This window comes from Aythya fuligula, chromosome 13 (genome assembly GCF_009819795.1).
Source record: "Aythya fuligula isolate bAytFul2 chromosome 13, bAytFul2.pri, whole genome shotgun sequence".
Lineage (NCBI taxonomy): Eukaryota > Metazoa > Chordata > Aves > Anseriformes > Anatidae > Aythya > Aythya fuligula.
In genome coordinates, this window is record NC_045571.1 from 8,122,761 (window position 1) to 8,148,999 (window position 26,239).

Below are 26,239 nucleotides of genomic sequence, written 5' to 3' on the forward strand. Positions count from 1 at the left end.
AACTATACAGTCCTCTCAGAAAACAGCACATTTAAAGGAGAGCGGCTTCAACCACTTCCAATGAGTATTACTTCAGTGAGTGAGTTGAGAAAATAAGGCAGTATTTTAAGCAAAGGCAAGCTATTAAAATCACCCTTACTGCTGCCACATTGTCAGAGATGACCCGGTGGACTGAGCTGGTCACCTGGAAGGGGTCTAAAAGACCTACTTCACTAGTAGAAGAAAAACATTTCCTGTCAAAAGGAAAAGACTTCTCTAATTACTGAAACTCAAATTAATGGTTTAGTAAAGAAACCTCCAGATGATTCAAGTTTATTCATAATGAAGGACATAAAGATCTCTTTTTTAAGCTGTGTTGAATCATCATTAGGCTACCGGTCTCCAAGTGATACAACCTAACTTTATCTGCATTATGACTAATGTTTTTAAAATTAATAAAATACAACTGGAATAAAAAAGGCAAACCAGTGTCTTCCTGTGGCTACACCAACACAGAATATGTGAAAGGTTTATACAACATCAGTACTAGAAGACTCCAGGTAGGGACTCAGAAATATGGACTAAAGCCGATATTCTTAACAGTCAAAATGCAAATCTCCTAAGGCTCACAGCACCTTTTGAATGTCAGATCAAAGATGGCAAGCTGAAGTGATTCATGCTGAACAGCAACACATGGGATTTCCAAATGACTGAGACACTCCTCCAACCATAAAATCAGCATGAAATACGCCCATAGGTATACTTTTCCATTTTTTCATTTTTCAGATTGCCCGTCTTCCTGATTTTAGGAATACCAAATAACAGCTTTAAAATATTCCACAGGGGACAAAACTGTCTGTTAAGTAACTTCTCTTGAAGATGCATTACACGTGAGCAGGATATTAAAGACTACAATTTCCCCTTAACCTTCTAAGCATCTAGAAGAAGCCTGAACAGAACTAGAGTTGGCGTTACCAGTGACAGCCCTTTGAGACCTATTATGACAAGTTCTAGAACATTTGAGAAGCAGCATTCCAAATATCACTCGAAACGTTGCTCAGACTTGTTCATCTGCCTCCCGTGACATTTACAACAGTACAAATGTAGGGAAAGCAGGAATAGGGGAAGAAAGAAAAACCTTATGTTCCAACCTTATTTGATCTTTTTCTGAAAAGCCTGGGAAGCCATCATTCTTCTGCCTTCTCATTTTCTCTGCTCAATCACCAGTTATACTAGCAATTCTGCATTTTTAAAAGGCTGTACTGAACACGGATAATTAAAACCAAACAGGCCCAAAACAAAAACCACTCTGCTCAGGTTTACCTAGCAACGTTTTATGTCCGAATTCCAAAACAGCAAGAAGAATTTTCAGACCTCGTCGCAATGAGGAATTTAACACTAGAAATGTTTTGTAACATCAACGTAGCATAGCCCTCACAATTATCTTCCAGTTCTTACCGAGGCAAATTTGTGTCCAAAGCTTATCCACTCTTTCTGCACCAGAACTTCAAAGCCTTCAATTGTTCTGTAGTAGCTGTCTAGCATCAGCATAGCCAGCGATGTTAGCTGTGCTGTCCGGTCCCAGCCATCACTGCAGTGAACCAGCACAGAGCTCCTTCCTGAGGATACCTTGTCTGCCACTTGAATAGCTCCTGTCAAGACAAGCTAACAGGCACCAAAAAATAAAGGAGATTAGTGTTATCATTCTAACAAAAATAAATTGATTTTGTTGTATCTACAGAGCATCTAAACTGATACTGCTTCCATTAAAAGACCTACAGAGCATGGCATAATTAATTGGAAAAGAATCTTGTAGGAGATCAAGTAAATTTCTTGTATAAAAATAGAGGAACAGATTGGTTCCCTAATCCCTTAGTAAGATCTAATTCATCTCACAGCAAATTCTTAAAAAATGGGGCAGAAAACAGTAACCTTGATAAACTGAAGAACATAAGCTCCTTTTTTAAAAGAAAAAGAGGATTTATCATAGGAATTACTCTCTAAAATTTCTGTATTTCATTTGGTTCTTTTCTTTGGACTAAATTACCAAAGCATCTCAGTTGTTAGAAAAAGGCACTTTTACCCGCCTAATAGGCTTATTTTCCAAATATTAACTTAAAATGAAAATATTAAGTAGGATTCATTGCATAATACTCCAATACTTTTGTACAGCTGTACTTGATACAAAATGTTCAAAGGTCAAACAGTAAATTACAATTTTTAATAAGTATTAAAAAATTACCTTTATATGTTCTAACCAATGGGTTGATTCCAGACTTGACAACCAGTGTGATTCTTCCACATTAGGATAAACAATGTCCTTCAGCTTCTTCAAAGACTCCCGCATGACATGAATATTGTGAATGTCCAAGAAGAAGAGTTCTGCATTGGGATATGCATCTTCACTTTCATATCCTCCCCCAGTCGCCTACAAACAAGAGACGTAGAATTAACTGTAGTCCTATGTACATTGTTGTATCATCATTTAAAAAAGAGGGAGAACAGACTGACAATTTATGTTGCCTAACGAGAAAAAGTATAATTTAACTGTGTTTGTTGCTCGCTTGTTTAAAATAGATGAAAGCTTTGGAGGAGCAAACACTGCAGAAAATAAATACTCAGAAGCTTCCGTTCATCCAAAAAGACAAAGTATATTAAATATAGCAGAGGGCCAGAAAGACATTCAGGTTGATCCAGCTAGCCTAGTTCCTTCCAATACATCAGGGAGTCACCCTAAAAAGGGAAATGAATTATTTTAAATTTACACTAAAAAGGCTGTTTGCACTGTTGGGCCTGGAAGCCTCTGAATAGGATTGAACCAGCTAGGTAAGGGACAGTGCACTAACATGTATCAGTTAGGACAGGACGCTTTGAAAAATCAAAGGACATTTGTACCTTCCTTATTTCTTTAGAGATTTAATGGTGGTAAACAGTTTTTCCTTGTCTGACATTACATTGTCAATATTTTTACTTTATTTCTTTTCACTTTTCCCACCAGGGATTAAGCAAGCTTATAATTCTGAATACAAAAGGAATCAACTTTCCAGGCAAATTACGAAGGTTAAATTAAAATGTAGAGTACATCACACAAAACAGCAATTACTTGTAACATACTAGATCAGCACTTTCTGGAAATAAAATTGCTCATTTGTTTGTTTTTATACTAATTAGACAGAAATGCAGTCAAAAGGATGTGTCTATTTCTGTACACCATTAATTTAAACCAGAGTAAATTTCGCATTTACCAATGCAAACTCGCTATCAAAAAATCTTTCTTGGGCTTAAGCTGCCTAGTTATGTACTGCTAAAATTGAACTGATATTTAAATAGATAAAAGCAGTGAAATGTTTGGCCAAGTAGAATTACATTTAAGAATTTAGTTAAGGTTAAATACAAGCTAAACTTAAGAATTAACTTCTTAAAGGTCAACACTAGAATTCTTAAACTAGTAAAAATATTTATGGAAGCTTTATATATACTTTAAAGTAACTTTCATAACATTAATTTTTATTGTTGAAGACTAAATATTGGATCATTAAGAAATTAAAAAGAGAGTCTACTCTACTGCTGCGCTCTCTGAGCATTTCATTGCTACCCGAGGAGGATAGCAGAGCATGTGCCTGCTCACAAGGGAGGAAAGACAAAAACCACATGTATTTTAGGACAATACCACTGATGAGGTTTTCTGAAGCTAGCTGCAAAATCCCAGCATTTCCTACAGACAGGAAAAACATGCCATGCCATGCGTTGTGATAAATAATTCCTGTCTCTCTAAGATGTTACAGCCACCAACTACATATCAGAAGACAACCTGAAGTACGGTATAACCTTTTCCTGTTGGTGCCACTTATATTTCTATACAGTAGCACCACATCTCTATTCTACACTCTCCACCTCCTTCCTCACAAGTGGGGATATTCTCAGGGCTGCCAGGCTTTCTGCTAAAGGCAGTAATGACTGTATTTTTCACTTTCCTTTGAGTATTCTGAAGCCCTGGTAAGGAACGATTGCAATTTTAGCAATTTTAGGCTGCAGCAGCTCCTCCTGATGGAGTGGTCTTGTCCAAAGTCCTGAGAACACTGAAATGTGTGAGTAGTGCAGCCCCATTTTGCTCATGCTAACCTTCACAGCTATTCAAGAAATATTTTTTTTTCCAGATCAGCATTGCCTTGCACTTTAAGTCACTGTTTCTCAGATCCAGAAACGTGCCCTACAGATTTTAAGATTTAATGTTTCATACTCACATATCAGGAGTTAATTAAAACATGTGAGTGAAATGCAGTCTGTCAAAGAAGCTGAAAACTGTGCACACATCTTCAGTAAGATGCGTGCACGTACAAAGTTTGGCCATAATGCACCTTTGAAACATCTATGGTAAATATTGCAGTTTGCCTAAGAACTGAGGAAAAAATTAATTGTAAGAACTGACATTCCTTCCACAAGGCAAACAGATGGATTACACATCTGTAACAAAAATGTGGTGTTTTGTTCACCCATAAAAATTCACTGTATAGAGAGAGGATATAATGTAATTCGTAGAGAAAAACTCAAGCAATGGAGGTATACCCTCAAAATACAATCCATCAGATTAAGACCTAGCTAAACATCCCCTGGGACAGAGTACACCATACGTTCTTTCAGAGATAAAACAAGCCTTATTACTTACTCAATAAACTGTGTTCTCTATTACAGAGAAGGCATTGTAAAGGTATAGACGTGTGTTTAAGTTAGAGAGCTAAACCCTAACATCACAGGTGCACTTGAATTCTGAAGCAACTTAATGTTTATGTTGCATGCAAACCTCCTAGAAGCAAACAAGCTTTATCATTTCCTATTTCTTTCAGCACAAACACTGGAGAGGATTCATTCCACTAAATTAGTATTTTATGCCAAAAAAAATATTCAGAAGCTAGAATTCCTTTTTCCCCAGGTAAGTACACATCATTTTGCTAAGATCTCAAGCCCTCTTGAGTTCACCTCTCTCGTGCTCTTTGCTGCACAGACTCACAACTTCACCTAAGTACAGAAGAGCTTGCTCACTTCACTTGTGCCACAAGTTCAGTGGGCAAGGGACTATCCTAGACACAGGGAGAGAAGCTGGTACATGGCTATGTACCATTCTCTCATATCCATGGCTATGCCTATACTCTTTAGATTGTAAGCCCATAAGTTAAAGTAAGGGTCATTTTGTCATTGTCATTAAATTAATTGTCATTTTCTCTTTATTTACTGGATGTCTGCATAGGACTGAAGTGGTTCACATAATAGTTAAGCATCCTGTGTTTGGTTTTCCTTATCAGTGAACTTGGCTTTATGCACAGCTTTTCCAGGAAAGCAGAGCCATGGCTTGCACCCAAATGCTCCATCATTCCAACAAGAGGACACACTCTACAGCTTTGCCCGTGTCTACCTCACTTGGATGAAAACACTCTCTACAGAGTAATCGTACCTGATTTCAGCCACACACTAAGATCTGTGTGACAGGGTAAAGGGTGTCTTCAAGTCCACATATGATCCTAAAACCCTGCTTATAACCTACTTTAGGTATGCATGTTCTTCCATGGCCTTGGTAGCCATTATTTGATCAGGTAAATATACATATTTAAGTAAATTTACCTATAGCATTGTTTTTACAGTTCTGAGAAACCTCCTCAAAGAAAACTTCAAATTCTAAGTCCTCACCACACTCCCCTTCACAAACAACAAGTAAGCATCAATTTACCTTGTTTGCAACTGCATTGACATTGGGCCTAGCATCGTAGATGGTCAGTTTTGAGATTTGTCCATTAGCCTCCCTGATGATATCAAGATATCTTTCATCGTCTTTGTTCCGCTTCCCACTCATTCCAACCAGGGGCTGGCTGCAGCGCATAATAACAGCTTGATTCTCCGGATGAATCCATGACAGGACCTAGTCACATGCCAAAAACACAATGGAAGAAATACATTTTATTAAAAGCTGCAACTTAAAAGTTACATTCTTTAAAATAGATAATAGGAAAATTAACACTTGAATTTTATTTCTTAAAAGATTAGTTCCCAAACATCTCAAATTCTTCCTACTTATTTTCATAATATTTAATAATCTCTGAAGGTTCTTTCTCTTACATACTTAACTCTTACTGAAATTACATGTGCTTGAAGAATCCAGTGTATTTCATTTTTCCTGCAAGTCTTAAGTTGCACAAATGGTTCTGAAAAGCAAACTGGAAAAAAACACAGCAATGCCTGCTGAAACGAAGAAACAATTCAGAATGAACTCATTGTAGCTACTACGACTAATATGTTCCAATGCTACAGGAAACCCTACACACACTTTTTTTTTTTTTTGCATAAGGAAGAAAAGTTTAACCTTTCTGCAGTAGCCTGAATGCTTCCCTTTCTCTTGAAGTGGATTTTGTTCCTCAGCCCTCTTTACAATTAGGAGGTACTGGGGCAAAACATCTACTGCATTTACTGTTTTTCTGAGCTAGAGCTGCCCTGAGGACAGATTGCCATGCAAGAAATTAAAGATCTGCACCCTAAGAAGCAGGTAATAGTTTATCCTGGTTAACTCTGAAGATAGAATATTCTCACACAGCTTGAGAAAGTTGTGAGTTACATGGAGAAAGAACATCAGAGGTCAAAAAAAATCTTCCAGAAGTATTCACTCCTGAAATACTAACCTTAGTTGTATGTCTAGAAACAGAATTTGTCTGTGTGAGGGTGAATAGGATTGGTTATTTCTTGTCAAGAATAAAATTATTATTACCAAGGAAATTACTGTCACTTTACAGGCTGTAGAAAAAATCTGCCATGCATTTTGAGATAATAGAGAAGATACAGATTGGTTATAAGAACCATCCAAACACACACACTACATATAAAAAAAATGAAGAGTAGTTTCCCATATATATTTAACCTATATGTGTATTATATATCACACATATACGTGTGTATATACAGTAAATATATGACTATAATCCTAGGCTGTCAGTGAATACCATCTAATAAACATTTATCATTTTGAATTTCCCATCTGTTTGATATTAGCTGAGATGCAAGGCAGCTTTCTGATACTGGCTAAGTATCTAACACCTTCTGCAAGTTCGCCAAGTTGAAACATCAGATAAGAGATTGTATTGTACTACAAAATAGTATTTTCTACAGTGCTGTAAAGAGCTGCTACATAAAAATTCTCTTACCTCAAAGAATTGTAGTTAGAGAAACATACCCAGAGAGTCAAATGGGTTTATCTTAAATTCCACAGCCCGATTTAAAATTGTATAGACTAAATATCCCAAGAATTCACTATGGCGACTATGCACAAAATTTTGTTTTAGGAGAGATCATTGGAACTACGTTTAAAATGCCATTCAGTTCGCTTACACATGAGAAGCATAACACTTACTATCACTTCTTACGTGCATGCAACAATAGTCAATAAGCTCGTACAGATGGCAGTCCTAGGCTCATACTTCATTAAGAGAAGGGAATCTGCAATGCTGGCAGTTGTTACTAGAAAAGTCAAGTCAAAACCAACAAAGTTGGAATGCATAATTGTTGTAGGAAATGAGGCTTGGCCATCACACTAGTTTTAAATAGACAAAAAAATTCAGCCAGTCAAAACAACTTTGCTGTAACCATTTCCACAAAAAAGGCATCCTCTGTGTCATGTTCAGCAAAAAGTTGTTTGGAAACAAAACTAGCTACAGCCTAAGACAACTTTCATCAGCAGTACTCACCGGAATTCTATTTCGAGACCTAAAGGCAGCAACTTTCTTCAGATCATCATCTGTTGCGTTATATGGCACTACTAAGAGTGATGGATATGTGTCGCACAGTCCGTAATGCTCATTAATAAAAGTCACTCGCCACCGTTCATTAGGCAGTCCCTAAAAGGCAACACAAAGTTTTTCAACATATTTCGCCTGTACAACCAGCAATTCTGTTCTCAAATTTTACATGATATTACGGCCACATGGTGGCAACAAGCTACCAACTTAACCTAACTACAGTAGTATTTCAAAACAATAGAAGAAAAAAATTACAAGACCACAGAAAACAGCCCACTGCTGATGGATTTGGTCTTAGCTACATATATTTCACGTATACTCTTCACATGCACAATTCTGTCCTCACAACTTTCAAAACAATATCTAAACTAGTAGAAGCATTTCTTCAGTCAAGGAACTAGGGAAAGAAAATTTCTCTCTCCTCCCTCAAAGCACTGCCTTTCCATTTCGCCTGCTCAAAAGAGATTACAGCCCTGAAAAGAGGGGGAGGAAGTCTGATCTCAACCTTTCTTCCTTGTAGTCTGATGCTGCCTTCAATTAAAAAAAATAAAAATAAAAATTCAAGACAGCCTTTCCACTAACAAACTTCTGGTTGCAGTCTGCTCAGTAAAGTATTTCAAAAACAGCAGTCAGGAAATTGAGCAAGACTGATAAGCTCTCCACATACAATGGCGTTTGTGCGGGTGTTTGCATTTTACTTTTTGGAGGGTTTGGGGCCTCTACCTTGAACCAAATGGATCATGTGGAAGTCTGGATACACTTCAGTCCATTACAAGTTACAGAGGGGAAAAAAGGAAGAACGTTCTAACTGTAGTATTTAAAGCAAAAACAATTTGTCTAATAGTAAGAAATGTTAAAATTAAATAATGTTATCCCCTTTCATTAACATTTTTCCACAATCATCTAAAGAGAAAACTGATTAACATATAAATAACATATAAAGTAATTCTATTTCTGAAGTAAGTCTTTATTTGTATTATTATTAAACTTCCTGAAGAATCAGACTAAGTGAAATCTATATTTAGGACACTGTTGTTGCGTATTTGTCACATTCTCCACCACCACCACCCACTTAACAGTGACACACTGTAATTGGTATTAAAAACTTCCTTCAAAGAGCAAGGACTACCTTCCTGTGACTTTTTGATGCTGTTGTTAAAACACAAAACTCTTCCAGTGCTTTGTTTCCTTACCTCCTTTAAGTTGCATTTCTATCTTCTCCAGTTCTCAGCTCCCCTCCACCCTCCCAGAACAGCTGACAAGTGATACGTACAAAAAAATAACTCCAGGAAAGCACCACACAGCTGCAGCTTTAATAACTTACCTGTCTCCTGTATTCGGACATTGGATTGTACACCATCCAGCCATTCTCTGAAAACTTTTCTTCATTTGCAAAAGCAAAAAAAAGCTGTAGGATGTAGGAGAAGCTTATTACAGCAAACTGACCGAAGGTGGCAAATATGAAGGCTCATTACTCATCGTCAGTTACACCCCAGTGCCTACCACAAAACAGGACCGACATTCATACCAACCCCACTCCATCCCATTTAAACCTGATACGAGATCATAAAGCAAAAAGTAAGGTTTATAAACAATACACACGCATTAATGAAATAATGAAAGCGTGGCAATATTTAGAACAAGAAGTGATAAAGACGCATAAAAATTACAAAGCTTAAACTGTGGGATTTTTTTAGTTCACTGTCAGGAGAGTGAAGTGTTTTAAAACAATTTATATCAGTTCCTGTATTTAATCCTCACTAAACAAACTGTTGTCTTCTCACCAAAATTTCTCCAATAGGTACAGCTGCAAATACTGCTCAAAATGTTAGACACTAAATTGGAAGCATAAAAAAGTTTTAATCACTATTCTCTACCATTAGGAAGCAGCCTTCTTTCTGCATCCCCTCTCCAATTGCTCCTTACTAACAGAAGTCTGCTTTACTGTAAAACTCCATGAAGACTGAAAAGAGGCCAGTGAAAATGAAACAAAATATGTCATTGGTGGGTTATACTATTTGCTTTTCTCTTGCTCTATTACCCACTCTTGAAACTTATTTATAAAACACAGCATCCTCACAGAGGACTAACAACTTCCTCATACCTTTTAGCTTGTTTTTCCTTCTCCTTCCAGCCCATTCCAAGTGAGCTGTACTGCCCAGCTAACCTTTTCTTGCTTGGTTTGTTTTTACAGTTTATCATGAAAGCCAAAACAATGTTTATTTTAAGAATCTGCCTCATTGAGAAAATTGATTTTGGTGGCTTATGAATTCTTTGGATGCCAACTGGAGCATGAAACTAAGTTGTTTCAAAACACAACAGAAGGGAATTTGCTGCGCTGAGCTAACGGAGCAGCAGCAGTCAGAACAGAGAGCATTCAAGAGCTTTCATGGCTCACTTGCATCAACAAAGCTGAAGGTCTCCTAGCTACTCAGAGATATTAACAGAAGAAACCGAATGTTAAACATAACATCCCAAAACCATCGTTTACACAGGAATGGACCTGAACAAATCAGAAATGGAAAAAACTTGGCAAAAGGGGTGAAAAAACATGGTTTTAGTGTGCTGTGATTACATCTAGAGGTAAAGCAATGCTTCATGAACGCACCGTAAGCACAGATGGAAGTTTCTTTACATCTTATGAAGGCAGCAGCAATGACTGAAGACAGTTCTGGTTAGCCTAGTAAGTTAGAATGGTTTAAACAGCAAGCAGCATCAATCAAAATACAAAACTGAATCCCTCTGAAAGGAAGGCTTTTCCTCACGTATCTCAAATCAGCAAGCATTTCAAAAGGAAGTTACTGCACACACAGGAGATTTTTCCCCACTAGTTTTAGAATTTTAAATGAAATCAGTATTTTATAGCAAGGTCCTAAAAGCAAACAAAGCATTCCCAAGTTGTATATTCTGGATGTTTTCCTCTTTTTAAATGGTTAAGCCTTCTGTGTAAGTGAATATTACACTCTTGGTTAAGGAGACTGCTATCAGGTGGGCTGGAAGTAGAGACAAAGAAAGGAAATAGGAGAGAGGCAGATATCAACTGCATCACAAAAAAACATTCCACTAGAAATATATGCAAGTATCAGAAAGTAAGCAGAAAAAAATGCATTTTTTTTAAACTGCAAACCAGGAATCTCACTATCTACAACTGTAGATGAAAGTGATTTGCTCAGCTATTAATAAACAGCTACATGCAAAAAAATTCCTTTCCTCCCCAAAGGAATTTGCTATATCCCAGATAGCAAACTATGCTAAGAATCCACCAAGAAACCAAACAGATAAAGGAGAACCTTAGGATTCAGAAACACTGGAATAATAACACAACACTTTAAACATGTCTCAAAGCCATCAGTATGTTATTTAAGTTGCTACTCACTGCTAGTTTCCTAGTGATGATTTATAAATTACCCAGCTTCATCAGTGGCAAAAACAATACATAAATGCATACCTTTTATATGGATTTTACAGAAAAATCAAGAATGTGCTGCTCCAAACTAGAAATAAACAAGCCAGAGACATGCTGCTCACCTCACCCACAAAGTAGCCCACAAGAAGTCAGAAGGAAAATTTAACCTTCTGTTCACCTTCAAAAAGACAGAGTTAAGTTTACAATGCATGAGAAGGGGATGGACAGAATCCTTTCCAAGACAACGCTGTCCTACTATGTACAACACATGTCATTTAAAGCACTTAGCTACAGCAACGTTACAGCACATCTACCACAAAACCTTTCAGAGCCACAAAACCCACAACTATTAAATTTGACAATTAAGCTCTGTAAGTTCTGCTGACGTTCCAGGTAATACAAATTCTTCCTCTGTTGCTCAAGAAAGAAATAAAAATAAATCAGTAGTGTGCATCACATCAAAAATCTGAAGTCTAACAAATAAGAGAACACTACAATGGACATGAAAGTGGAACAAAGCTTGTGCTCAGATTTTTATAGAAGCCGTTCTGAGAGAGAACTCTTGAATAAGTAAATCCAACAAGAACAGCACTTAAAATCAGAACAGTATCTAAAGATACTAAAGAATAAAATTATTTCTTCTGCAAGAGTTGACTATTACAACAAAAACTGTATACACTATGTGTACATTGTGTTCTATACACTTAATCTGGTTACTACAAAGTCTTACTCATTGCACAGAAGAGATCAGTTTCATTTTTTTCAGCTATCATGGTAAATGGAAAGAAATTGAAGCAAGTATTAAAGACATAGGAAGTAAGAGCATATTAAATAACTGCTCCAAAAAACTGTGGGATGTAAGGCTTATGACTTATCAATACCTGTAGCTAGTAAGAACAATTCTTCATTAGAACAAAATTCTTCATAAGAACAAAATCTTCATTAAGATTTTGCAAAAGCACACTAAAATCTCTTTGCATATAATGAAATTAGGGATTTTGTTGCAGATCCATGGTCTAAAAGCAGAAAACACTTCACTTTAAAAAAAAGGCTTCCAATCTTGTAACATTTTTGGTAAACTACTTTTTATGCTTCACTGTGCAAGTAATTCTGTTTACTTCCTTGCAGGTGCTAAGCTGCAGTTTCAACACACACAGCCTCTTTTTCAGTCCTCCTACAGACCAAGTACTTGCTTTCAAGATTCAACTTCATCATTACCATTTTGCTCACAAAAAAAATAACACGATATACTGGTTACTCACAACACTAAGTAGTTCTGTGAGATAAAGGAAAGAGCAGCTACAATCTGACAAGACAGTTTGGCAGGCAGTCTACAAATAGTTACATATTTATAGAATTTCAGTACATAAATATATAACAATTTATTAAAGTGTTCTTTTTTGACTTTATACATTACAAGAGAAGAAAGTAACAAAGCTAGAATTGGAGTTAAACATGAAAAGCGTAAGTTTTTTTCCCTATTTCTAACTTACTGGCTTATACTTTTTATACATCATAAATCATGACACTTTTACTCAGTGAAGAGGCTGACATTCCTCAGTGTGCCTGAAAATAAAGATGTCATTATTCTTGACTTTTAACACTATTACTACAACTCAGCCAGCTACATCTTACCTGTTCATCTGAAAACAGAAATCAGATGATGTGGTATTTACAAAACTAGCATCTAATAATTTCTGAAAATGCTAAGTTTACCATTATTGCACTGAGACTGGCAGACGTTATTCAGAACAAAGCCTCGAGTCAAGGTATTTTTTGCATGTGCTCCATCAGATAGGCCCCTATACCAGGTCTCACTGCTATCTAAAATCATCCTCGCAGATCCAACAGCAACAGTGGCAGGATCTGACTCCCAGATACTTTAAATTACCAGGATAACCAGCTATAGCAGGAGTGAGAGAGGTGGAAGTCAGACAGCATGACTACCACTGTCTCTCCCACACAACTACAGTGGTTAGAAATAAATACGTATCATGCAAGTACTACGGTGGTGAATAATCTTATAAAAAAGATGACATAAGTATCAGGCTAAGAGGAAGTGAAGCAGCCGCTGTTCAGAAACTAAACTGCAGACTAAATATCTCATCTTTTGTGGAGTACTACAAATACATAAGGTTGGCTTGTGTTTCTTTTCATGTTTAAAAACTCTATTTCAGCATAGATTTCCAATTAGCATCCTATTACAAATGCAAGAGAAGATCATAAACAGCATGTTTGTCCCATAGCAGCTAAACTGTCAGTCAGATGAGCTACTAGATTTTGTTAGTGACTCTGGGAGATCTGAACCTGACCTATGCCAAAACTGGAGAGAGCCAAGAACTAGCTTCAGACAAATAAGCACAAAAGACAATGTTGAGACTGATGAATGGTTGAGAACAGGCTTAGTATTTATTCTAGGTTCTCAGGCACTGGTGGTCTGATGATTCTGGAGAAAAATCTTGAAATTAAGCACACTCCATTCAGAAATAACATCTCAGGCTGTATTTACCTACCATTTGTCTGAGAATGGGATACCACAAAGAAAACAGAAGCAATATTAATCTTTACTGTCCTGATGACACCTTCTTTCCACTGCAGAGCATGAGTGCTGCTGAACCACTCAAAGACCCAGGGTGCAGTTCCACAATGTGGTCTGAGCAAAATTACCAGCTAAACTGCTAGGTTGCCAGCTAACACTGCTAAAAAAAACAGGATGTCTTCTCTTTTTTTCTCCTGCCTGCACCCTGTATCACTTGTGCCCTTCTCTTGCACTGGTTCTGACATGTACTAATTACAAACCAGGTCTCGTCAAATTATTAAAAATGGCACAAAGCTAACTCAGAAAACAGAACATTTTGTTCTGGGTAAGTGAGCTACGCTGGCTTACTTTGTGATTATACAACTGGCAGTTTGGCATGAGAGGAAGAACCAACCACGTGGCTAGAAGGCAGAACGAAGACGACCAGAGAACAGCAAGACTGCAGCATTTCAGAAGCAGAGAGCTGCCATCTTCACCCAGTTGTCATCTGAATCATAGAATTATTTAGGTTGGAAAAGACCTCTAGGATCATCTGGTCCAAGCCACAGCACTATCTTTTAAAAAGATCTCCCTGCTGGCTGCTGGCCACTAAGTGTTAGTGTCACGCACAGCCCAGACATACTCTCATACTCAGCCAGCAAAACCTTGTTTTAAAACAGCCACAGTAAGAGGCAGAACATTTTCATGTTCATTCACATCCATCTGCAAGGAGCATCCACAGATGTCCTCGCCCTCCACCCCCATACTCAGGCTAGAGCTAACCAGACTGAGGAAATGACTCAGGGTAAAGTTTTTTTTTTTTTTTTCTCCTTACTTAGCTTTCATCCATTTCAGTTCCCTAGCTGGTTCACCCTACAGCCTCAGAAACTCACAACCATGCAGAAACACTCACTTTTGGCAGGATCAGTTTAAATTACTGGCTGAAATATACTGAAAGCACACCAAAAATATCATGCAGTTGCTTAGCTCATTTTAAAGTTCAACTCAATTCCTTCCATAGGATGTGTTTGGTTTTGTTTTAATTTTACCCTCAATAAGTCTGTGCAATTTCATTACTGCATTAGCTGTCTGATATCATTCACCAATAACTACAGATAAAACAAGTGTTGTCTTCTCCTGAAGTATAGCTGTGATTCACATTAATCATTGCCTTTGAGACTGCCCAAGAGTTCAGTGTTTTCGAGAAGTCAAGCAAGGCATGTACTATTACACTTCCTAATGAAGAAGGATAACTTGCACTCCTTTAAGCAATGATATCTGTACAGACCAGAGGTGCTCAGCAGTTTACTTGAAGCATAGAATAAAGCATCCGTAATTTTACAAATACATAGATATAAGTGTTCTAAGAGCACAAAAAAGCAACAATTCTCCGTAGTTTATACTGACACAAGAAATCTGTTGTTACTCTTTTTAAGCAGCCATGATGTCCATTAGTAGGTCAAACACTTAAAGCTAATTGGCAAGAATTCTGCATTAAAATGACTCAGTAATATAAATGACAAACTTACCAGGTTATGGGACTGGGGAAAAGCATGTTTTGTGAGGACTTCAAATATATCTCTTCTACTGTGCCCTTCTTGCTTTAATGCAAACCGTAAATTTCTCATATCCTAAAACAAAGGCATTGTGCTTTAAGTGAACCAAAGCAGTAAGGTACTTTTTTCTGATGTACAAATGCTGTATTATATACTAAACATGATTTATGATCAACTTGCAACACACCTCAAACAGTTGTGAATGTTCAGTTTTCTTTCTTATATCACACAATAGAAGAATTAAGAATTAAGAATTCTACCAGTAATGCAGCACCACATTCCGTGTGGTGCAAACACTGCTTTGGCATAAAGCCACCAGAAGTGCCTGTATCCAATTCACCAAGTCTCATAGGCTACTGAATGAGTACAGGACGGGATTTGCCCTATGTTTTTCAAGTGAAAATTTGCCACTGATCTGTAGCACCAGACTACATTGTCCCTAGCTGTTTTCTCATCACTAACTTCAGGAATAAGCAATCTGCACATGAACTACTGAGAACAAAGTGTGCATACATATTCTATTAATGAGTCAAATACAGGATCCTAGATTATCCACTGGGAATTCCCCTGTGACCATAGTTATTCATGGCAACACAATTTTTTGAGAGACTAAGGAAAGACAGCTGTTACGTGTTTCAATGCCTTTCCAGCTTACAAAACCTATTTGAGTTGTTCTTCAAATATTTTTGTTTTATAAAAGAAATCACTTTTAGAATTAATTAAATAATGAAGTGATAGAGGAACAACGCCTTAAAACAATACCACTGTGAAAAATCTCTTGTCAATGAGCAGTTACAAAGAGATAACCAATCCCTCTCCTCACACAGAGACAACAGTAAGTAGCCTTTCATACAAAAGTGTTTCCCTGACCACTTCCAAAAATCTTTTTAAATTCAGCTGTGAGCATTACATGGTTTTCCTTCCGGTAAGTAGGCAAGCACTGAGAAAGGAAACCTGTAGATTTCATTTCCTAATGAGTTATTGAAAGGTCTTACTTTACACGTTATATCTAATCCATAGGAATTCTCTCCTCTGCTTGAAGCTCCTCCCATTTTTTCAATCCTTGATATTACACCCAATGGAACATCCAATACCACAACAGGATCCTGCAATGAAATTCAGGGTAAGAAGAGGATTAACCAGAGAAGACAACTCAGGGGAAGTATTCTTATGCATACCACAACAGAATGAAATACATAGAGAAAGCAAGAAGTGGGTTTCTGGGTTTGATCAAGCGCCCCCTCCCAACACTTCACAAAGTCTGTACATTCCTTGAAAATCACCCAATTGTATAGGCCAAGAAAATATTTCATGCCATAAGACTGAACATGCAGGAAAAAAGATGGCAACACCCTGTTGTTGCTATCTTGTCCATTGCATACTTCTGATTTCTTCTGCTAGCTGTGACTACTTTATTGACATAAAGAATAAAACAGAACAAAATGAAAAATATCACTAAAAAGTTAGTTGCAACCAGAATGACCTCACTTCAATAATCCTAGAACCTTAGTAAAAAAAAAAAAAAAAAAAAAAAAAAAAAAGATGCAAACAGATAAGTACATTCTATTTTCTTTTATGTTGCTGCTTACTGAACACTGCTATCACCACCCATGTGATATTCTATTAATTGAAGTATTTTTCTTTTCGAACAGCAAGGACAGTCAAAATCTTGACTTACTGATAGCCATTTCAAGAACTATTTGCACATCATTAGTTGCTGATTTTGTTCTATCACACTATAAATGTGAAGAGAAGAGCTACCAAAAAAGCTCCAACAGACAGAAGGTAAAGGTATCATCAGTCCAGGATAAGCTATTAAACTGTAGCTCTACTGGAGGAAAAAAGCACGCATTTACAGCACGTTCAACTTCAAGGAGCTTCCATTTTTGCAAGGATTTCTCAATGGCACAAAGGCAATTACTGTTTAGCCATTAAACTATTAAGATATGGTTACTACAAATGTTACAGATCATTTCAAGTAAAAAGCCTCCCGTGCCATTCCACAAGCATGCATGCACAAAAGCTAAAAACAAATGAACTGCCCGCAAAATAAAGTGAAGGCAGCAGGGTTGAAGAACAGAGGGCTTAAGGCTCCTGCATCCCTTGGAACTATTTGTGGCATATTACTCACGTTTTCCAGACTTCTCAGGTACAGCCTGTAGTTTGTGATGTATACTCTTCCTTTAACAGGGCCATTAAACGGACACATGTAAATAACATCCTTGTCTGTAAGAAATGCAGCATTTCTTAAGCATTGGGAGAAGAAAAATCAAAGCTATGGAAAACATCAATTAAGCAGCAGTAAAATAAAGACAGCTGCACTCATGAGAGCCACTCTAAAGAAAGCTGAATGAATTAAAGCAATAAATCTAAATTTTATCCATTTGAATTATTAAGAAAATGTGAATTTTTTTTTTTATATATATATATATTTTTTTACACTAAGCTTGCCTGAATTTCTTCGGCAGATTCCACTAGCCTTCCCCAGTTACGTTTGCATTTTTCCTCTTTCTTGGCACAGTGCAGGAGAGGGCAGGACATAGAACACTGACTAGATTTAAGTCCTCCCTGTGATTACTGAACTAGTCTATTCACTATCCCAGAACAAACACATCCTTTTGTTGATACTCTTACATCTTTTAGTATGCTGTAACCAATTCTCCTGCATTAAAGTATGTAGTTCAGGTTGTAAAGTGTTTAGGGGACTCTCCATCCTGGAGAGAACCATTACATTTCAATTTGAGGCAATCAATTGTAGCAGGGCCATCAGCACCGTTTCAGCAAGGACAGTAAAAGAATGAGTTCTAGCACACACACAACTCAAAAGAAAAGAAAAAAATTAACTGAAGCAGTGCCATTGAAGACTTAAGTGAAGCAATACAAATGACGTATTTCTCCCTGCCTACTTATTTCTTTAACCCACACCATTTATCTGCCTTCCACAACAAGCACCCTCCTCCCAGCGTGCTCCCCCAAAGCACAGGTAATTGTCATCAGGATCACACCAAACATTCTTCTTAGCCCCACATCCTCTCATGCCTTCCCCACCACTTTCCTCATTGAACATAGGTACTTCCTTTGAAACACCACTTGGGTTTCAGCTCAGCCAGTTTCGTTCACAAGTTAATCTAACAAGTACTTGTGTGGGGAGGAAGAAGCAGCTTCATAAATAAAAGGCCTCTTTCAGTTGCATTCTAATAAATACCTCATAGCAAATGTCCATGAGTGTGAGGCTCCAGCCCAGGAAGAACCTGCACCAAGTAAAGAACCACTGCACCCAACACGTTAATCTTTTTCATGTGAAATCACAGTATGGAAAGGTTAACAAGTGTGCAAAAAGCTAGCTGCATGCCATGTTTTATCATGGAAGCATAAGATTATACCTCCGGTGATCACGGTTTGGGCTAAGGTTGCACACCACTGTACAAGATACCAATACAATAGTGCACGGCATGTATTATCATCATCTTTTGACTTCAAAAAGCTTAGAGTGATTCTTGTCACTAAACACACACTACTTAGTTTGTAGATACAATAGTGACACATCTTGACTTAGCACTTCTATGCCTTACAGAATCTACCGCCAAGATTTCAAAGGCTTAAGAAGTTATTTGTGGTAAGTGATAAAAATTCTCTCAAGTGTTTACTTTGAAAAAACTAACTCACGACATTTTAGCATAGCTTACCCCCCAGCCCAAACCATTGCAGACTATAGAAATGACCCAGTAAGACAGATGTTTATGCCAGACTCCTTGGACATACACTGTATTAGATGCTATATAACATCTTACCTGTAACTCTAGTCTCTCCTGGCAGACGAGGTATTTCTTCATTTTTTTCCCAGTTAGTTCCATCTTGTAGAGTCTAAAGAAAGAAATATAACAGCCCATCATATTTTTACAACTATTTCCAGTTCCAGATTTAAAAAATAAATCTTAATTTCTGCATGGGAAAGAACAGGGTTTTCCACAGTAGAAACAGACATGCTAAACCAGAACAGGAACACGCCACTATCCTGAACTGCAGCTATTAATTATTTAAAGCTTGAGCAGAAATGTGCTTATTTGAGAAAGCCTTCTCATTCTAAAGGAACAGTGAAATATATTTGCAGAAAATTTGAATTAAATTTCTGTACCATTTTTCCCCTCTAAAATTTTGTACATTTAATTTTCCAAATCTGCTTGTCCTGGATAAACAATCAAGGAGAAGCACTTCAGCAGCATAATCACAAATATCACACAAACTCTACTACTTTGTGCTTTGCACATTCAGTAGCCTCTAAGAAAGATTAATAAAAACTTCTGGTTTTGAGAAAGTGTTTACAGATAACTAAAACCTGAGGCTCTGTTTTCTTGCAAACAAGTGGCATTTTCTTCAGCCAGAAGTGAACTTGCTTCAGCAGGAATATTTCCTACTAAAGACCAACATTTTAAAAAACGAACCAGCCAAACCTAACTAGAAATAACTCAACTGCAGTACAGAATTTCTCTACTGTACAAAATTGCCAAAAATTTGCAAGAATAACAAAATATTTCAATGTAGAAAGCAAATATAAAAGTATATTAGAATTGACATCAAGGAGGCTCTCAGAACTTGTGTTCCAGAGAATATTCCTCCCATCTACTCTGAAATAGATTTAAACTAGCCTAGTTAACAGCATTTGAATTCTAGCAATAAAAATGTGTGTATATATATAATCAAGAAAAAAAAATCATTCAAATACTCAGTTTTCTACCTAAATATGGAAGATAATGGTCTTTGGGACCTCTGTCATAGAAAACATGAAAGTTGCACTCACCCTTTTAATTGAGGAGCTCTCCAAGGAGTTTGAATTATATTTAGGTGTTGATGATGAGGCCATACTGAGTATCTGAAAAGAAAGCACAAATTGGAGACTTAAACTTCCTCTTAGCATACACACTGCTTACAGAAGAGATTTAGACATTAGTAGTCTGTAGGTAGACATCAAGAGCTTCCAAGAACGTCTTACAAGTTAGTATTAATTTAAAAAAGACATGATGTCTTGTAATTCAAGGCCACTATTTAAAAGCAGCCAAATCTAACAAGAAACTCATTAATAGCTCTGGGAACAGCTCTCAAATACACTCAACTCTGTCTGTATGTTATAATTCAGTTGTTTGAACACTATTTTTAGTCAAGCCAACAGACGTGGTACTTATTTTAAGTGACAGGATACACATGCTAGGAAACGCAGCATTTGTGGAACATTTATATTGAGAATTTTGATGCAGGAAAACAAGAACAAGCTACAAGATTATTGCACTGTTCTGGAAATCACATGTGTGTCAACACACTCAGCTGGTTGATGAAGCTGATAAAAAAAAAAAAAAAAAGGATAGAAGGAAAAAGCAATTCTGTGGTACATTTACAGTTAAACCCAATCCCCATTTCCAAAACTGAAACTTCAGTTAGCCTACCAGAAGGGGGAGTGTCCAGCCTTCTGGTCTGAAGAGCCTTGATTTAAAAGAGAAAGTGTGTGGGTGGTGGTGTTTTTCATTTTAAATGACATTAAGAGACAGGATTGCATGACACAGGACTAATTTTTTTAATCATTTCGTAACATCGCACAGGGGAACTCTACAACACACACTGGGACAATGCTCATTCTTGAAGGCAAACAGCAACTTCACACCAAGTTATGCCTCCCTTTCACTAATCACACACTCTTTGTCAAGCTGAGCTGACAGTGTGCACTAATCTTTCAGAGTTACTGTTTTAGGGGATTACAGACAACACCATCCAAACATTCTAGCCAAAAATGGGCTCTCTCTTCCTACTACTCAATGAAAAAAGTTTGTACAGATGTCTGCACCATGACAAGTCAGCCTGCACGCCACTGGGCTCATGGTGACCCTGCAGCAGTCCTACAGGAGCAGTAAGGACAGATTAAACTGCAAAATGAAAGGAAAACCTCTGAGGTTACTGTAACAATTGGGAAACGTGCAGCCACAAAGTGGAAAACCTGGACCTTAACTGCTACAGCTTTGTTACCTCGTTATGGTGCCCAAATCTTCCATATTTCGTAATGAACACACAGGAAACCTGACATGGTGTTTAACACCGCAATATTCAGTGATACAGCTCACCAGAAGACATCAAAATCTCACCGCAAGCAAATAAAAAGAAACCTGAAGTTGAAAAATTAAGAAAAAAGCCTTTGTAAGCTGAACAGCCCGCGTGACCCTGCCACACTTATTACATCCTTCCTAGGTCTCCTCCAGTCTCAACTTTCTCCTTATCCTGCAGCAGAGGGGTCCTGAACTAATTTTAGTGCAACTCCATCCGTTTAAATGAGATGCTATTAGCAAACAACATGAAATCACTGCTTTTAGACTACCTGAGACTGAAAAACCACTGCAACATTGGAGACTACCATTTTGACTACAAAACAGAGTATTTTGGCAGCTGTTCCTTCCCTATAAAACCTGACATACTACAAAGCTTAAGGCAGATTTGACTTTTTCTATATTGCTGTGTTAGTTTGGCACTGAACTCCCAGCATTTGTGCAGATGATTTTCCTAAATCTCTAAAAGCAGGCTTACATTTTCTAAAAGCAGGTATTCATAAAGACATAAGGTGCGTTTACCAAGAAGCTCTTTTTAAACTGTTTTCCATATGAAGTGAAAAGCAGCAGGAGAGACGTGCACCCCCTGCAGCCCCATCTCCAGTGGGCAAAGGCTCGTCTGGGGGCTGCTCCCACCATGGGCTGCTGCCTCCACGCACTTCTGCTGCTTGTACAGGGAATGTATGAGGAGTTTTGAAGCCCTCCCTTTCCATCTTTGCTTTCTATATCATTTCCCACCCCTACTACACGGTCACCAAGTTTTGAGTGAGCTGCAGCATTTCACAAGGCAAGTTTCCGAAACAACCATTCGACTCTAGAACATCGACTACAACTTTCCTAAACCTCACCATAGGAGGACCAAGCAGCAAATACGCTCAGAAAAATACTCTTTATAGAAGCTGAGGCAGGATACATGCCGAGCCTGCATACAGCAGGACATCCTCCCTCCATGGTGCCATCCCACCGTGACACAGCAAGCACATGAAATGCTTTTTTCAGCTCTTACAGCAGAAATTTGGGTGCACCCTCCTGTGTATGTAAGCTTATTTTGTATGAAATCTGTCCGACAGTCCATAAGAGTGATTTTTTTAAACATTAAGTGAGAATGAATTCACTCACTGACTCCCATTTCTATAGAATATTTCGTTATAGTATTACAACCAATTACTGCTTCATTGCCGACACTTCAATGATGCAAATTGGACTTATTCAGAGTTAATTAAGTTCAATAAATATGTATTGGAGGTAAGTGTCGTCTGTCAGATGTTGCTTTTAATCCATTCATAATGTTTTCATTAAAAGAGCTGGTGCAAATCATTCCACCAGTGTAAGTGGAAGAATTTTTAGTGCTACCTAAATGTTGCTTTGAAACCCAGTCACACTTTAAAACCCCTAAACCTAAGTAGTACATTTATAACCAACCATATTTCCACGATTTTTATTTTTTAAATGAATTAAGTGAGTCAAGCAATTAAGCTTCTCTTTATAGGACACCTGTCAGATAGCATTTAGAACAGTTCCTGCTTTTGGACCCCGATACCAGCCAGACATTGACTCGAGCAGATGGACGCGAGAGGAGCAGGCGTTGAGAAGACAAACAGGGTCTGAACCATGAGAGGACGATTTAACAGAGAAACTGGAACAGGTGAGATCCTGTCTTGATTATAAAGCAGAAGAAAAAACAAGAAAAAGCCAGCGCTTTTACACCTTAGGAGCAGGCAGACAGTGTAAGCATTGCCCAGGGAGGTTGCAGTCTCCTTCCTCCGAGGCTGAAGACCCAGCAGAATAAAGCTTTGAGCAGCTGGGTCTGATCTCAAAGCTGATCTTGCTTCAAGCAAGGGGGTGAATGAGACCCCCGTTAGTCCCTTCCAACCCAAATTACTGCAATTCTGTGATCTTCAGGCAACAGGCAAGCACCAGGTCCCATTTAAAAGCATCCATCCAACAGGAACACAGCTCTAAAGAGGAGGAGGACTGTTTCCAAAGAGCAAACAATTTTGTCAAAACCAGTTAAAACGAACATGCAGTATTTCCTTTTCTATTATTTCTTTTCTGACAAATCGGCAGGTTGCCAGAAACAGTTTCTGCGAAGTCATATTGTCCTGAACAATTCAAAACCTACACCATCACGGTCCTAAAATAGCTACAACTTTCTCATTATCACGGAGCAGCAGCAGTCCTTCCACCCAGGGAAAAAAAATCCTGCAAGTAGTTTTCCACTGCAAACAGATTTTATTCCCAGTAACATCCCTACGTACTTGTGTGCTTGCACCGAAGCTGTAAACCACACAAACCTCTGGGTTTGCCAGCAGCTGAACAGAAGTAAAGTAATTCCATGAAATTTAAAACAAATCAGGCAACTTTGTTTACGATATTTGGCAGTTACAAACAGGTGACTCCTTGGATTCTCCTTGGATCTAGCGTAGCAAGGAAACACAGCAATTTTTTCTGGACTTCACTTGCGCTGATAAACAAAGCTTTGCTAAAATTGCCCAAACTTACTACAGAAACACTACCAAGAAGCATAGGCTCTGATGATCTTACTAAATTACCTGGGGTTTGCCTTTCCTTTAAGGACCATATTTACACTTGTGCTCCCCAGGATTCAGAGGAATGGAGGCACAAGGCATTTGAAAGGCCAGGCACTAAAGCCAGATTTTGAGAAGTCAGTTCAAGGATCCTGTCTGCTTTTATGAGTAAACGCTGATACATGCCCTGAAATGAACTTGGGAACATGTAACTAAGCTTCTGGGGTTTAAGAAACTCAAAGTAGCCAGGTAGCATTTCTTCAGGTTCTTCGCTGTACAGCTGAGCCACGCTTACATCAACCTAAAATCTTAACACATATAAAGCGTCAGGCTTTGCTCAAGCACAAAACAATCCACATTTGCCATAAGATTAACACCACAAACATCTGAGATCAAGTAAACTGCATCAAATAAGTTACTGCGAGCATTGCTTTCCAGGTATTTAATAATTTTGACCCTCTGTCACTGCATTAACATTTTGGAAAACAAGTGCCTGTTGGTCAGTTGGAGCAACAGCAATTTTGAGAATGCCTGGTGTAGAAGGGAGCTTTTAATTCTGTATGGTCTTAGATGTGCAGTACGACAATCTGGAAGGATTAAGGAAACGAAACTGCTAAATTACCATACATGGAAGAGATTTACAGAATCTGCTGAGTAAGGTAAACACAAGGAAAAGACATTAGTGACACCCAGGGCTTCAGGCACGTGTGTTATACACACACACACAAGGAAAGCAGAAGAGCAGTGGTCCCAGGAGCTGAGGGAACAGCATGGGGCTGGGACAGGACGGTCAGGCTGGGTCTTAGGAAAAGGTTCTGCACCCACTGGTGCTTGGGCACTGGGCCAGGCTGCCCTGGGAGCAGTCACTGCATTGAGCCTGCCGGAGTTCAAGAAGTGTTTGGACAGTGCTCTTAGACATCTCCCTCTGGTTTCGAGCCAGGAGCTGGACCCTGTGGGTCCTCTCCACCTCAGGATGTTGTGTGGTTCTGTGGCTCTAAGAGGACACGCGCAAGAATTATTTGCTTTGACCAGGATCAGATTTATTATTAAGGTGAAAGTGGCAGCAAAACGTTTGACTGAATGTTTTCTACAAGCATCCTGGTGGCTGTCACACATCAATACCCAGGACACAAGGTAACACCAAAGTTCTCCTAGTCCTGCTCCACATAACCATTTGTGTAAATGAAGAAATCTGTGCATCTCCAAGGCCTCTCTTAGTCACGTAGCTACAAAATTTCCTCCTTCACTATCAAAGCAATTCAGAAAACAATTTGATGACTTCTAAAAAGAGTGATATTAGTCATTATCATGACACTTGCAAGCAATCAGGCCACTGGTTTATTCATTTAAGATTTGCATCTGCTAGTCCAGATAAAACAAGTCATTTTCTTAACAAATCAGGAATCATTTCAAAGAGGATGAAAAAATAGATTAATAAACATTTTTTTTCCTGTGTTTGAGGTAAGTGTAAGTTAGAGTAGACAGAAAACGCTGCTTGCATCCTCACTTAAACAGAAGATGCAAATAATGAAGAAGCAGATTTATACCAAGGTATGCTCATCTTGCTGTACCAAATAAAACTACAACCTACAGAGCTGGGAAGAATATAGTGTCTTGTGTTTCCCATAATAAAATTAGAAACATTAAAAAAAGACAATATCCTTAAAACGAAACACATCTGTCAGCACCACCACTGCACAGACCGGATAATGCAGTACCTTCATTTTCAGAAATAACACACAAAACAGAGCAGAACTCCAGGAATTTTTAAGACAGTAGCAAAGTTATGATAACCATGAAGACAAAAACATTTCATCTTAAGCATGTAAGAAAGGAACATTTAACTGGTTACATATAGCACAAAGGAGCTACGCTCAACACTGGAAACAAGAATAGAGCAGCAGAAGTCTACAAAACTTAACAAAGCTACAAAAGAGTAAGCAACGCAAGGCAGAGCATTCCAGTACCAAAACAGATATAAAGATAAAAAAAACAGCAGACCCACACCACAGAAATACTTGTTTATATCTTTTTCATGGAAAAAATGCAAACAAGCTTCCTGCAATAGTGGAAGATACCAATGTGGGTTTTATTTAGAAGCAGAACTTTTTTTTAATATAATGACGTCACTCATCATATTTAGGCATCGTTAGATGTTAAAATCAGTGCTTTTAGTTACAGGTCATACAGCACGGACATCAGAAGCATACCTAGAGGCAGGCCAGCACAGACGTCATATTTACACGTACGTACCTGTGGCCAGCAGAACTAACTCCCTGCTGGTTGTTTGGTGACTGACAGTGAGCAAAGGTCTGCACAGCACAAGGGAAACTGACCCATCTGCGAGCAGTGAGCATCACTTACACAGGAAGAGGAAGAGGCTCTCTTAAA

At 38.1% G+C, this 26,239-nt stretch overlaps 1 protein-coding gene across 2 annotated transcripts in view; it reads right to left on the bottom strand.

Annotated features, from left to right (window-relative positions):
* MTM1 (myotubularin 1) overlaps window positions 1–26,239 on the bottom strand; it is a 38,291-nt gene that overhangs the window by 7,591 nt on the left and 4,461 nt on the right. For both annotated transcript variants that reach the window (XM_032196167.1, XM_032196166.1), the window contains exons 3-12: window positions 20,033–20,104; window positions 19,026–19,098; window positions 17,366–17,460; window positions 16,230–16,340; window positions 15,208–15,309; window positions 9,079–9,162; window positions 7,704–7,853; window positions 5,702–5,890; window positions 2,222–2,407; window positions 1,438–1,644 (exon numbers count right to left, since the gene is read on the bottom strand). In XM_032196167.1, the coding sequence (XP_032052058.1) occupies window positions 1,438–1,644; window positions 2,222–2,407; window positions 5,702–5,890; window positions 7,704–7,853; window positions 9,079–9,162; window positions 15,208–15,309; window positions 16,230–16,340; window positions 17,366–17,460; window positions 19,026–19,098; window positions 20,033–20,104 (1,269 nt within the window). The remainder of the gene's footprint in view (window positions 1–1,437; window positions 1,645–2,221; window positions 2,408–5,701; window positions 5,891–7,703; window positions 7,854–9,078; window positions 9,163–15,207; window positions 15,310–16,229; window positions 16,341–17,365; window positions 17,461–19,025; window positions 19,099–20,032; window positions 20,105–26,239) is intronic.